Source organism: Macaca nemestrina, chromosome 13 (assembly GCF_043159975.1).
Source record: "Macaca nemestrina isolate mMacNem1 chromosome 13, mMacNem.hap1, whole genome shotgun sequence".
NCBI classification, from domain to species: Eukaryota; Metazoa; Chordata; class Mammalia; order Primates; family Cercopithecidae; genus Macaca; species Macaca nemestrina.
The window spans coordinates 42,302,429-42,316,334 of NC_092137.1; the positions used below are offsets into that span (position 1 = coordinate 42,302,429).

The window sequence follows — 13,906 nt, forward strand, 5'->3', positions numbered from 1 at the left end:
CGATGACCTTGGGCAGGTTGTCTTCTCTAAGGCTCTGTGTTTTTCTTCATAAGAAGGGTTGGGCAAGATGAACTTTTGGGTCATGTCCAGCACTAAAATTCTTTGCTTCTGATCTGTCCCGGGCCCTGCGCCTGTGGCAGTGGTGGTATCGAGCTAGTCAAAAAGCTTCGCCCCTATCTGTCCCTCACCCTACCGGGGGAGAGGCAGAACCTCTCCCTCTTGGTTGCTTCTTTAGTGTCCTTGTAGGACCCACGTGGTGGCCATCTCTTGTCAGGGGGGGTCCAGACTTGGCTCTGCGGGCTTCCCAGGGGCTACATGGGGAGAGGATCCTTCATGCATCAGAGTATCCCAGGCTGGAGGCTATGCCTTATCCCCACCTGTCGGAACCAAACCGTGGTCCCCAGGCTTCAGCAGGCCTAACGCGCAGGCGCAACCTCCAGCTTGTCGCGAGGCGCACAAACGCCGAGGCCGAGGCAAGGTGAGAGGGCGGGGCTGACAAGACCCCGCCTCCGTGGCGTCACGTGGGAGGCGGAGTCGGAAGTGTGACGGCGTGCGCGGGGCGGGGCTACTGCTGCGCGCGGGCGCGGGGGCGGGGCGCGGCGCGGCGCGGCGCGGCGCTCGCGGCGGCGGCTGCTGCCTGGGAGGGAGGCCGGGCAGGCGATAGAGCGGCGCCGCTCTTAACCTGACGGGGAAGTGGTCCCGGCGGCCGCGGCTGACTACCCCAGGGCGAACGGACGGACGACGGAGGCAGGAGCCGGGAGCCGAGCCGGGCGACCTAGAGAGCGAGCGGGTCAGGCTCAGCGTCGGCCACTCTGTCGGTCCGCTGAATGAAGTGCCCGCCCCGCTGAGCCCGAAGCCCGGCGCTTTCCCCGCAAGATGGACGGTTTCGCCGGCAGCCTCGGTGAGTACAGCTGGGGAGTCCTGCCTCTTCTGCGAAGGGTGGGAACTTTGTTCTCTCCGTACACAGCCCAGGCCCTGCCCTCCCCCCTGCCCCTCGGGGTGGCCGCGGCTCCACTGCACATGTTCCCTTCGAGGCTGCCGCCTCTTCGCGGACTCCGGTGGACTGAGGGCCCCTCCCCCATGTCCAGCCCTCCTCTGTGCTAGACCCTCCTTTCCTCCCGGAGCCCCTTTCATTGCAGAGCCCTCCAAAGGGGGAACCCCGTCCCTCTCAGGCCCCCCAATAGCTGGCACACCCCTCCCCGTACACTCATGGCTCCCCCCGCTCACTCCCCTTCAGAGTTGGGACACTTCTTCAAATCCAGGCTCCTCTTCAAGGTACAACATTCCACCCCCTTTCCACATACAGAGCTCTCTTTCAGGGTGGGGACAGCCTTTACCCGAACAGAGGCTGCTTTTTAGGGTGGGGACCCTCATTCCCTCTTCAGGAAGGGGGCATCCCCCGCCCCCCAGTCTTCACTTTAAATTTGGAGACTTTTCAGTATTCTTCAGAGTAGTAGGCAACTTCCTTTTCACTCCCTCCACTTCTCTGAGTATTTTGCAGTGGTGGAGAGACCTAGAATCATCGGAGCATCATTCGCTTAATACAGGAAAGGAAGAGGTGCATCTGTGTTGGGGGACCCTCTTTAAGAGTGAAAGCAGAAGTGTTTTCTGGCTCTGCATGCGTGCTGGGGAGAAGTGATTCTGCCCAATGAATCAATAGGAAAGGGGGCCTCTATCAGGGAAGGAAAGGATTCTCCATTTTTGGAAGATGTTGTCTTTGTGGAATGGAGAAAGGGAAGAGGTTGTTAAATAGGCTGAAGTGCCTTTTCAGTGTTCCTTTCACTCAGGTAATCTTCTGGCTAGGAAAGTCACAGCGCCAGGCTAGTATTGACTGCCCTAGAAACTGAGTCTGGAATTACTACTATTCTTCGAGGCCATTGGAATCTAGTGAAAGATTGAGTTCAACTGTTACAATGGTGAGAGAACAGTTTCAGCTTTGGCTGATAACGCAGTTATGTGATACCTACTGCTGGAATTGTATTTTGAGTTTTTTATCTGCAGGTAGCTTGTATTCAGACGCCTTTCTTTTACGTTTCTTGATGATAAGTCTCTACTTGGTTAATGTTCACTGATCAGTGAGCAGTCTGTCCATACATAGGCCGTACTATATCCAGATAATATCGAGATGAGATGGATTTTTAAAATCTAAAGTGAAAAAGTAAGTTAAAGAGCAATGGGCCCATAATAGATATTAAATAGCAAAATCCATAATTTTGGCCTTCCCTTTTTCTTGGGTAGAAAAAATTGTTGTTACAGTGCTTTCAGAGTGGAAATCCTAAAATAGGAGGCAACTGAGTGTTGTGTTACTCGTTCCTCCTCAAAGGCACCTGTTGTCCATTATCTAACCTTTGATGTCTTGTAATTCCTTACTTAGGTTGGGCGCCTTTTAGAGAGACATCCATTTTTCCCTGGTTCTTTTTTAGCTCCATGCGTTGGTTTATTCACAGTAAATGTTGGACCGAAAAACTTGTCCTATATGTCCGCTAAAGGGCTGATCATATACTAAAGTAAAAATTGAGTGTCTTTTTAGGGGATGTTGTGGAGAGCTGTGTTATCTTTGTACTGTATTGGGTCCTCATCCTGTAGGAATGGGGAGATCACTATTCACTTTAACTTCTTTCCTGTTGGTTCTAAAGACTTCTGGAGGGTTTGGTAAAGCTTCATTTTCTGTAAGTGTTTAGAAGGAGTCTTTCTCACCAGTTGGGGCACTTAAGTTTATTTTCAAACATTGGTTATGCTTTGTAATAGCTTTCTTTCTTAACCAGTTCATGAGGCAAGTGATATAAAAGACCGAGAGATGAAGATGAATTGCATTTGGGGCTCACACTTTTCGTAAAGAGTGTCATTGTTGACCCTAATGTTGGATTTAAAAAATTCATTTGATGCCATGCTTTGGGTGGTATGTGATGAGACTTTTCTTTAGATACGGTGTTAATCAGGAGCAGAGGAGATATGCCTATCAGAGGAACCTGCGTCTGCAGAGAGGGAAGGAAATGGTTCCTGGCAGTATTTCTGGAGCTGCTCTTGATGAAGATACTTCTCAGTGGGAGCTCTGTGCTTTCTCTTTCTGTGCCCCTTGTAAGAGTAAAACTAGGCCCCATCTTAATTGAAACCTTAAAGGGGTGGGGGAGGAGTAGTGCTGGTATATTTTACTGGTAGTCTTTAAGCAGAGCTTTGCCCAGCTCTTGCCAAATTTCTTGTTTCTGTTCTCTGCAGTTAATTAGCCTAGAGCTTAGAGTTACATTGATCTTTATTTTATCAGGAGAGCCATGAATATAAAGGCAAGTACTTCTACTCTAGTAGATGTTTAAAAACTTTTTTTTTTTTAAACCAAACAAGAATTCAAAACATGTGAAGTTCTTCTGGGGTTACAAGTATTGAAAGCATTTATCCTCAAGGAAGTATGTGTGTATTTCCTTTTACATATTAGATAGGTTCTTGAAAAATGGTGAAAAAAAAACTACATTTTTATAAGCAGAAAAATTGAGTGCTTTATAAACAAAACAATTTTAGAGAAGAGATTATTTAAGAGAATCCTGTGGTGACTCATTTTGGGAAGTGAAAAACTTAAAATTCAAACTGTACCCTTGATTGTTGCATGTTTAGATAAGAAAACCACTGTATTATGTGCATTTTATAAGATGTCTAATGGCAATTAAGACTAGTGTTTTTTTAAATCATATGAATGGTAGATGATTGGCCATTTTATAAATGCCACATTGAAGTTACATGGTACTGATTATATTATCTTTGTTTTACATAAAAAGAACTGAAGAATTCTTTTAATCTCCGCAACTGATGAATTTCAGGCAACTTGGCTGGCAGGTGTTTGTACTCTGGAATTTCCCTTAGGTATTGTTAATATATCTTTTAATTCACGAATTATGGCAACTTAAGGCAGCACTGTAGAAACTTTTTTTTTTTTTTTTTTGTTAAGGAGTGAAAACTACTCAATTACCTTGATGTCTTGCCTCCAAATCACTACATATAGATACCCATGTGCAAAATGTATATACTGTGTATATTTTAAATCTCAGGTCTATGTGCAAAAGTGGGAAACTATTCATACAGCTTTTACCGATTTTTTGTAAGGCAGGGATTGGGTGCATTTCATGCTTAATCTTTTTAGAATCTCTTTCGTAATAGAGGTTTAATTTTAAGACTTTTATCTTGGAATTAACCTAGAGATTAGTCTGTTTGCATTTGAAAGAAACCTTATACCTAACCGTGTCAGCTTTAAATTTTTCTGCCTCAAAAGTTAAACAGCAAAACTTAAAATCTTCCCCCTAAGAAAAATCGTAGTGAACGAAACTGTTGGATTAGGATCTATAAGAAACAGTATTCTGGGTGCAGGGTATAAATGTGAACAAGTATAGCAGTATGCTTCAACTTCCGGACTGTTAGTCTTTTTAACATCACATTGTTAGAACTGTGATTTCTCATCACAGATTTAGTCTTGCTTTCTTAAAGGAACAACGCTGTATGTGATTTTCAAATATTAATCTAAAGCATTCCTTATTTACATGAAAATGTTTTTCATGTTATATTTGGAGAGGTTTTTTTAAAACTTTTTTTATTGGTTGCTTGTCTTTTGAAGAGTTCAAGATAGACTTAAGTTATGTAACAGGACATGAGTAGTAACTCTTAAATAGTAGAGCATCTTCACGAGTTAGCTAGAGTATTTTTCAACATGTATATGGATTACCATCGAGCATGGACTAGCACTCCGCTAGGTGGTTCTCATGGGAAAGACAAGTAAAAGACATGCTTTTTGCCCTTTAGGAGCTTACTGCCTGGTTTTTAAAATAAGTACCATGACCAGGTACAGTGGCTCACGCCTGTAGTCCCAGCACTGTGGGAAACCGAGGTGGAATGATCGATTGAGCCCAGTAGTTTGAGACCAGCCTGGGCAACAGAACAAGACCCTCTCTCTACAAAAAAACAAAAATAGGCGTAGTGGCATGCGCCTGTAACCCCAGCAACTTGGGAGACTGAGGCAGGAGGAGCACTTGAGCACAGGAATTAAAGGTTGCAGTGAGCTACAATAGTACCACTGCACTCCACTGGGCCACAAAGCAAACCTCTGCCTCTAAAAAAAATAATAATAATAAAGTACATACTGTAGGTAGAGATGTTTACTATTAAGCGTAAGTACCAGAAATGGGGATGAAGGGAGGAAACACCGTTTAGAATGCTGTGCTGTGTTTCAAGCAAGTAACTTCTGAGAGAACATTTGTTGGTTGCTAGATTTATCTCTGTAGAGCTTGGCTTTTTGAAACAATGAAATAATTTATTTAGCAGTTCAAATTCTAGGGAGTCTTTCTCTGTCTTATGTGTAAGTTGGAATAACATGTAGCAAAATATTGTGTTTTATATGTGGGAGTCCATATCTGTAACATGTAAAACTTTAATATTCTTAAGAAATTTTAGAAAAATATTTTGATGTTTAAAATAGATTCTAATACTTGTATAAAGTTTAGGGGAAGAATTCATCTAGTATTACCTCAGTGTGGAAGATTCCCAGGTCTATAGTATATTTCTTTTTGTGTGTGTGTCTGACGGAGTCTTGCTCTGTCTCCCAGGCTGGAATACAATGGTGCAATCTCAGCTCACTGCAACTTCTGCCTTCTTGGTTCAGGCGATTCTCCTGCCTCAGCCTCCCGAGTAGCTGGAATTACAGTCGTGTACCCCCAAACCCGGCTAATTTTTGTATTTTTAGTAGAGACAGGGTTTCACCATGTTGGCCAGGCTGGTCTCAAACCGCTGACTTTGGGTAATCCACCCACCTTGACCTCCCAAAGTTCTGGGATTACAAGTGTGAGCCACTGCGCCTGACCCTATAGTATATTTCTATGTCTGTATATGATCTCTTATCCTTTAGCTGTCTTATGCTATTATAATGGCTTAATTTTGCATGCTGTATATGATTTTTAAATATTATTCTAAAGCATTCCTTATTTACAGTTTACAAAGAGCTTTTACCTCATTTAATCTGCATACTAACCTTGGGAGATAAATTATTATGTTTTTTTTTTTTGGAGACAGAGTCTTGCTCTGTTGCCCAGGCTGAAGTGCAGTGACGTGATCTCGGCTCACTGCAACCTTTGCCTGCCAGGTTTAGGCAGTTCTTTGCCTCAGTCTCCCGAGTAGCTGGGATTACAGGTGCCCGCCACCATGCTTGGCTAATTTTTATATTTTTAGTAGAGATGGGTTTCACCATCTTGTCCAGGATGATCTTGAACTCCTAACCTTGTGTGATCCACCCACCTTGGCCTCCCTCACAGGCGTGAGCCACCATGCCTGGCCGAGAGTGTTTGTTTTTGAGATGGAGTCTCGCTCTGTTGCCCAGGCTGGAATGCAATGGCACCATTTCAGCTCACTGCAGCCTCTGCCTCGCAGGTTCAAGCGATTCTCCTGCCTCAAGCCTCCTGAGTAGCTGGGATTACAGGCGCTTGCCACCACACCTGGCTAATTTTTTGTATTTTTAATAGAGATGGGGTTTCACTGTGTTAGCCAGGTTGGTTGTGATCTCCTGACCTTGTTATTCACCTGCCTAGGCCTTCCAAAGTGCTGTGATCACAGATGTGAGCCATTGCACCTGGCTAAGAATGTGTTATTTTTTTAAAACGTTGAGTCCAGGTTTTTTCTTTTTTTGTATGGTTGGGATTGTTTGTATCTATATTATTTTATTTTATTTTATTTTGTTTTTTTGAGACAAAATTTCTCTCTGTTGCCCAGGCTGGAGTACAGTGTCACAGTTTTCGCTCACTGCAACTTCTGCCTCCCGGATTCAAGCGATTCTTGTGCCTCAGCCTCCCGAGTAGCTGAGATGACAGGTGTGCACCACTGCCCCCACCTAATTTTTGTATTTTTAATAGAGATGAGGTTTCGCCATATTGACCAAGCTGGTCTCGAACTGCTGGCCTCAAGTGATCCATCCACCTCAGCCTCCCAAAGTGCTAGGATTAGAGGTGTGAGTCACCATGCCTAGCCTCATATTATTTTTAAATAAAGGAAAAAAGAATAGAAAAATAAATTATCTTTAGCCCATCTGTTCACAGCTGATGTTAATGTGTTGATGTACTTGTTCTTGGTCTTTTTCTGTGTTTAACTTTTTAATAGTTAAAGTCATATTGCAGACATAATTTTGCATTCTGTGTTTTTCGTTGGATCCTAACCTTTTTTTTTCCCCACTTGAACTCAGATTTTTCTGATGGAGTGCAGTGGTCTTTTCTCTACTCAGTTACTGACTCTTGATAATCCTCAGGTACATACCTGAATCTGAACTTTTCTCCTGAATCAGTTTCTTTTCCTTATTTCCCACTGACTGTATCATCCAGTTTGAAATTTCAGAATCATGTTTGATTCTTTGCCATTTTTGCCTGGGGCATTAGAATCTCTTCTAAGACTTGTCAATTCTTGTCACCTTTTCTCATCCCTTTTGTTTTCCACCGCTGTAGTTCAGGTACTTATTATTCGATGCATGGATTATTGCATGGCGTCAAGAATCTCCACCTGTCCAGTTTATTTTGTACAAGGCCCTCAGACTAATCTTCCTAAAGCCATACTTTGATTGTGCCATTCACCCTCTCAGATTGCTTCATTGCCTTGATGACTACATTCAAACACCTTAGCCTCTTAGCCTCTTCTCAAGTCCTCTGTCATCTCTTTCGACTGTCTTACTGTGTTCTGACCGTGTTCTGACCAATTTCTTGTTCCTCAAATTTTCATCTTTTCATCCTGATGACCATTCTCAATACCCTTCTAGGCTCAACTCAAATATTATTTCCTTTGTGAAAATGTTTATTTCTTTTCCGAAGTATTCTTCCTTGAACACTTGATAGGACCACTCTTGGGGTACTTATTGCGAAATGTTTTTTTCTTACAGTTATAAGGTGAAAGTAATTATTACAGATCTTAAAATTGTTATTTCCCTAAGTCAAATTGTTTTTATTTTTATTTATTTATTTTTTTATGAGATGGAGTTTTGCTTTGTTGCCCAGGCTGGAGTGCAGTGGTGTGATCTCAGCTTACTGCAACCTCTGCCTCCTGTGTTCAAGGGTTTCTCCTGCGTCAGCCTCCCGACTAGGTTTGGTATGACAGGCGTGTGCCACCACACCTGGCTAATATTTGTATTTTTAGTAGAGATGGGTTTCGTCATGTTGCCCCAGCTGGTCTCGAACTCCTGACCTCAAGTGATCTGCCTGCTGAGGCCTCCCAGAGTGCTGGGGGATTGCAGGTACCACACCCACCTAAGCCAAATGTATAAGCCTCTTGAAGGCTGTATTGAAGGTTTTATTGAAGGCTGAAACTCTCATGTGTCTTTGAAGTCTTGAGGTGGAGATTTCATGATCCAGTAAAATGTAGAGTAAAATGTGGAGGAAAAAAATTAGGGACTAGCATATAGTTGATGACTTAACAACCTTCACTTTCATACCTTGTTTTTTTTAAAAGAAATGACACTTGAAGACCAAAAGATTATAATACACAATCTCAGAATAAAAAATTGTAAAATTACTTGAAAAATTAAATATGGGTTACACCTGTTATCCCAACAGTTTGGGAGGCTGAGGCGGGCGGATCACTTGAGCTCAGGAGTTTGAGACCAGCCTGGGCAACATGGTGAGACCCCGTCTCTACCAAAAGTACAAAAAAATTAGCCAGGCATGGTGGTGCACACCTGTAGTCCCACATAACTTGGGAGGCTGAGCTGGGAGGCTTGCTTGAGCCTAAGAGGTGGAGGTTGCAATGAGCTCAGATCACACCACTGGTCTCCAACCTGGGTGACAGAGTGAGACCCCGTCTCAAACAAGCAAGCAAACAAACAACTCACTTTGTTCTTATTTCTCATTTTACGCGAAATGAGTGAAATCTTCTGGGCTTTATTGGGAATCCGATAAAGAATTGTGTGCCAGATTCTAGGGTATTATTTTCAAGTACAAGTCATATGCATGACCTATGAATGGTTTTTGAACTCAGTTTAGTAGTGGTCAGGACCAACATTAGAAAAATGAGACAAGGAAGAGATAATGTAAAATATCAGTACTTCATGTGAGATTGCTTCATGGAACGTTTAATATCAGTTATATATATTTGTCTTAGATTTCAGTGTAAAATTTCTGTTGGTCACAATCAGATGAAAGATACATTTTTAGTGGCTAATCCCTATCTTTGAGAGAATAGGTGGGAAGGTTAACATACATGAAAAGGTGGATGAACAATCAGAAGTAATCATGAGTTTGAAAGGTTAACATACATGAAAAGGTGGATGAACAATCAGAAGTAATCATGAGTTGTGGGCTATGTCTTTGATAAGTTTTTAGAGTCTGAATATAATTAGAATATGTTTAACATCAGTGGGAGCAGAAAGATATTTATTAGTTCTAGAATGAACATAATTGAGGCAAACTCAGTATGTAAAGAAGTGATTTTATGATATTGGTAGGGCTGGGGTATATTTACCTTGCAAATCAATTCTTTGCTTTGAAAGAGAATTTTCAGGCCAGGTGGTGTGGCTCACACCTATAATCCTAGCACTTTGTGAGGCCAAGGTAGGAGTATCATTTGAGGCCTGGAGTTCAAGACCAGTCTGGGCAACACAGTGAGACCCTGTCTCTACCAAAAAAACAAAAATTAGCCGAACGTGGTGGCACATACCCAACTCCTTGGGAGGCTGAGGTGAGAGGATCGCTTGAGCCCAGGAGGTGGAGGCTGCAGTGAGCTATGATCATGCTACTGCATTCCAGCCTGGGCGGCAGAGTGAGCAGCGAGACCCTGTCTCAAGTAAGTAAGAGGATTTTCCTTGTTTGTAGTGTGGTGAGTATCCCCCATGTGATGCTTGTCACGTGAGAAAGCCCTGGGAGCCAAAAATAACTGCAAAAAAAGAGGGTTTACCATATTGCTTTATTTTACTTTTAAGCCAGTCCGATGGAGTTATCTGTGTCTTGACTGGTTCCCCACTTATTTGCTCAAATACATTTTTTCCCCAGGAAGCTGTCCCTGATTAGTACACTCAAACCATTGCACTATAGCACTTCTAAAGTGGAGGGGACTGAGCACTTACACTTAAGGGATCTGGGAGTATAGCCAAAAGTTGAAATCTGTGTAACTTTAAAGTTAATGTGATTGTTTTGCAACAATTATTATAAAGATTTATTCAGACAGGAATCGTCAATAGATGCTAAATCTAAGGGGATATTTTGGTGAGGAGCAGGATGTCTGCATGGTCTTAAATTTCTCCCCATATAATGCTTATTACTTGTAAGGGGGGAAAACAGTAACTCAATATGGTGGTGAAATCAGACAACCATATTGTTGTCTTTTTTGCACACATGCACATTGTGTGCATGATCAAAATAAATATTGCCAGTGGTTGTTGTTTGTATCTGCATGTGACACACTGAAAAGAACACATCACTTATAGTGTTTTTCAGCCGTGAATTCATAGCCTGAATCTAATCATGAGGAAATTTTAAACTCCAGATGGGGAACATCCTATTTTTTAAAACGTCGGGGAGCTGGGCTTTTTATTTTTATTTTTTTTAATGTTATAAAGACAAAGTCTGGAAACATTCCAGGCTAAAGAAGACTTAAGAGATATGGTAACTAAATGGACTACCTGATTTTAGACTGGATCTTGTATAGAGGGGAAAATATAATAAAGGATATTATTGGATCACTTGGCAAAATTGGAATATGGATGGTAGTAAGTATTGCATTAATGTTTATTGAAGTTGATAACTGTCTTCAGGTTATGTAAGAGAATACTTTTATTCTTAGGAAATACATACCAAAGTTTTTATGGAGAATGATCCATGATGTTTATAACTTATATTCAAATGGTTTAGGAAACAAATGTAATGCATATGTGGGACTTTTTTGTTTTGTTTTGAGATGGAGTCTCGCTCTGTCGCCCAGGCTGGAGTGCAGTGGCGTGATCTCGGCTCACTGCACCCTCTGCCTCCCGGGTTCAAGCGATTATCCTGCCTCAGCCTCCTGAGTAATTGGAATTACAGGCTGATGCCACCATGCCCGGCTAATTTTGTATTTTTAGTAGAGGTAGGGTTTCACTCTGTTGGTCAGGCTGATCTGGAACTCCTGATCCCAAGTGATGCACCCGCCTCAGTCTCCCAAAGTGCTGGGATTACAGGCGTGAGCCACCGCACGTGACCATATGTGTTTTATATATACACACAGATACATGTACATATAGAGGGAGGGAGGGACAGAGAGCATGCATATGTGCATGTGTGTAAATAAAGCCAATGGATAAAATGTTAATAATAGGTTAATTTGGTGAAAGCTATGTGGATAGTCTTTGTACTGTTTTTGTTCTTACAGCTTTTCTGTGAGTTTGGAATCATTTTCAAATGAAAAGTTTAAAAAAATATGAACTGTGCATTATACTTCATAGTATAGCTTTAAAAAAATTTGAAACTATCCTGTCTTCCAGAAAATTCCAGGCAAACCCTTGAGATAAAACTGCGGCTCCAAGAATATGTTCCTTGTGTATATCATGTGGCTTCCTTTTATCCCTAAGCCTCAGTTTGAGAAACATGTCTCTGGGCCAGAGGTAGCTGTGGTTCAGATTTAGCCAACAGACATGTTTTGTTTGGCCCTTTTGAGTGTTTTAAAAATTGGGAAATTTCGTATAACAATGTAGATGTTTGGTTTCTATTGAAAAATAGAGTGATCTTGCCACTCTGGGCTTGCATTCCATTCCAGATGGTCTATATATTCACTAAGTGGTGTGCCAGGTACCCTCAGTCCCTACCTTACATGCAGCTTGTTTTAGTCATTTCTTTCCTGGCCTCTGTAGACCTATCTTTGCAACCTTTACCTAGCCTAAGAGGTGATGAAAGTGCCTGTCTTCTTTATACTATAACAATTTGAGAACTAAATTGCTAAACAGATGCCCTACCACCCTCTAACATTTTAGTGTTTATTTCCTGTAAATAAGGCTTTCTCCTACATAACCATCTGCAACCAACAAAATCAGGAAATGTTGATACATTACTGTCTAATTCTCAGACCCATTCTAGTTTCACTAATTGTCTCAGTAATGTCTTTTATAGCAAAAAGCTCTAGTTCACAATTACATGTTGAATTTAGTTCTCATGTCTCTTTGATATGGAACAGTACCTTAGTCTTCCTTGGGGTTTGTGACCTTGACACTTTGGAAAGTTGCCCTCCAGTTGTTTTGTAGACTGTCCCTAAATTTGATGTTTTTAGATTCAAATTATGCAGTTTTGGGAGAAATGCCACAGAAGTGAAGCTATGTTTGTCTCATTGCATCCTATTAGGTGGCACACAGTTTTGATTTATCCCATTACTGGTGATGTCCATTTTGATCACTTGGTGTCTGCTAGATTTGTCCACAATTTTACAGTTTTAATAATTGCAAGATTATTTTTCTTGTTTTACTTGGTAGTTAATAGCTATTTTTTAAAATGCGCTTTGAAACGATGTAACTATTCAGTTCTTCATCAGACCTTCAGTGTATTGGTTCATATCTGTATGGACTCAGGTTTCTTATTTTTATTTTATTTTCTATTTGAGACAGGGTCTCACTCTGTCACCCAGACTGTAGTGCAGTGGTGCGATCTTGGCTCACAGCATCCTCCGCCTCCCAGGCTCAAGCGATTCTCCTGCCTCAGCCTCCTGAATAGCTGGGTTTACAGGTGTGCACCACTACCACTTGGCTAATTTTTGTATTTTTAGTAGGGATGGGGTTTCACCATGTTGGCCTGGCTGGTGTCAAACTCCTGACCTCAGATGACCTACCTCAGCCTCCCAAAGTGCTGGGATTACAGGCGTGAACCACTGTGCCTGGCCAGGTTTCTTATTTTTTTGATGGGTTATAATCCATTACTGTTTATTTTGATGCTTCAATTGGCCCTGTTTTGGCAAGTAGATGCCCCTCTAAACTGTCTTCTTTGTTTTTTTGCCATGTTCTCATCATTCTTTGATGACTTTCTTGTGTTGTGACACAATAAGATGATTGAGGTTCGTCTTGTACTCTTTTTGCTCCAGCCCTAGAATCAGCCATTTTGCCAAAGAGCCCTAGTTCTTTTATGGAGAAAGGTATTTAGAAACCAAGCTCTGTGCGCTAGTTGTGTTCAATGCTGCTGGAGTCCTTGTCACAGTAGTTAAAATTAAGGAATATATTTATGTACGTGTGTGTGGCAATATATAGATATAGTTACAGCTATATTTTTACAACAGCATAGGATTAATTTTAGTTTCCTCCTTTATATTTTTATAATTACTTCCCCAACAGAAACCTGGCTTCCATTATATTTAGCGTATTTATTTATTTGATGAGTCCTCCCCTGCACAATCAATCTCCTGTCTCCACTGGTTTCTACTTCCTTGCCTATTCAGGTTCTGATTGAACCTGTGGTGGGCTGCCTGGTCATCTTGTACTGACATTCTCATCCCACCAGGGCTCCAGCATCCTATGCCAGGCTGCCTTTCTCATCCACCTGGTTGTTGATACCCTGCACACTAAACTCTGACACCCCATGCTGTGCTGCTCCTCTACCAGAATGACCTCCTTACACACTTGCCTTGCACTGGCTGCCTTGATAGCTTTAGGACTGAACTATGGGGGAAGGGGAGAAGCTTAATCATTTTTAGAGAAAACAGTAGCTCTAATGAAAAAATTGAAAACTGTATCTTTTCCACCAAATATCACAAGCATTTCTTTATTTTATATCACTTCCCAAATCTTGTTTACATGTCTATTAGTCTGCTAGAGCTACCATACGAAATTACTACAGACTGGGTGACTTAAACAACAGAAACATATTTTCTTACGGTTCTGGAAGCTAGAGGTCAGAAATCAGTGTTTTGTCAGGTTTGATTTCTTATAGCACCTTTATCCCTAGCTTGTAGGTTGCCATCT

At 41.9% G+C, this 13,906-nt stretch overlaps 1 protein-coding gene across 4 annotated transcripts in view; it reads left to right on the forward strand.

The window, feature by feature from the left end:
- The first annotated feature begins 610 nt into the window (after window positions 1–610).
- The window catches only part of LOC105464913 (EMAP like 4), a 161,828-nt gene continuing 148,532 nt past the window's right edge, over window positions 611–13,906 (forward strand). For 3 of the 4 annotated variants that reach the window (XM_011713045.2, XM_011713046.2, XM_011713048.2), the window contains exon 1: window positions 611–901. In XM_011713045.2, coding sequence (XP_011711347.1) covers window positions 877–901 — 25 coding nt within the window. In that variant the 5' untranslated portion in view covers window positions 611–876. The remainder of the gene's footprint in view (window positions 902–13,906) is intronic. The other variant, XM_011713047.3, reaches the window with a different exon arrangement.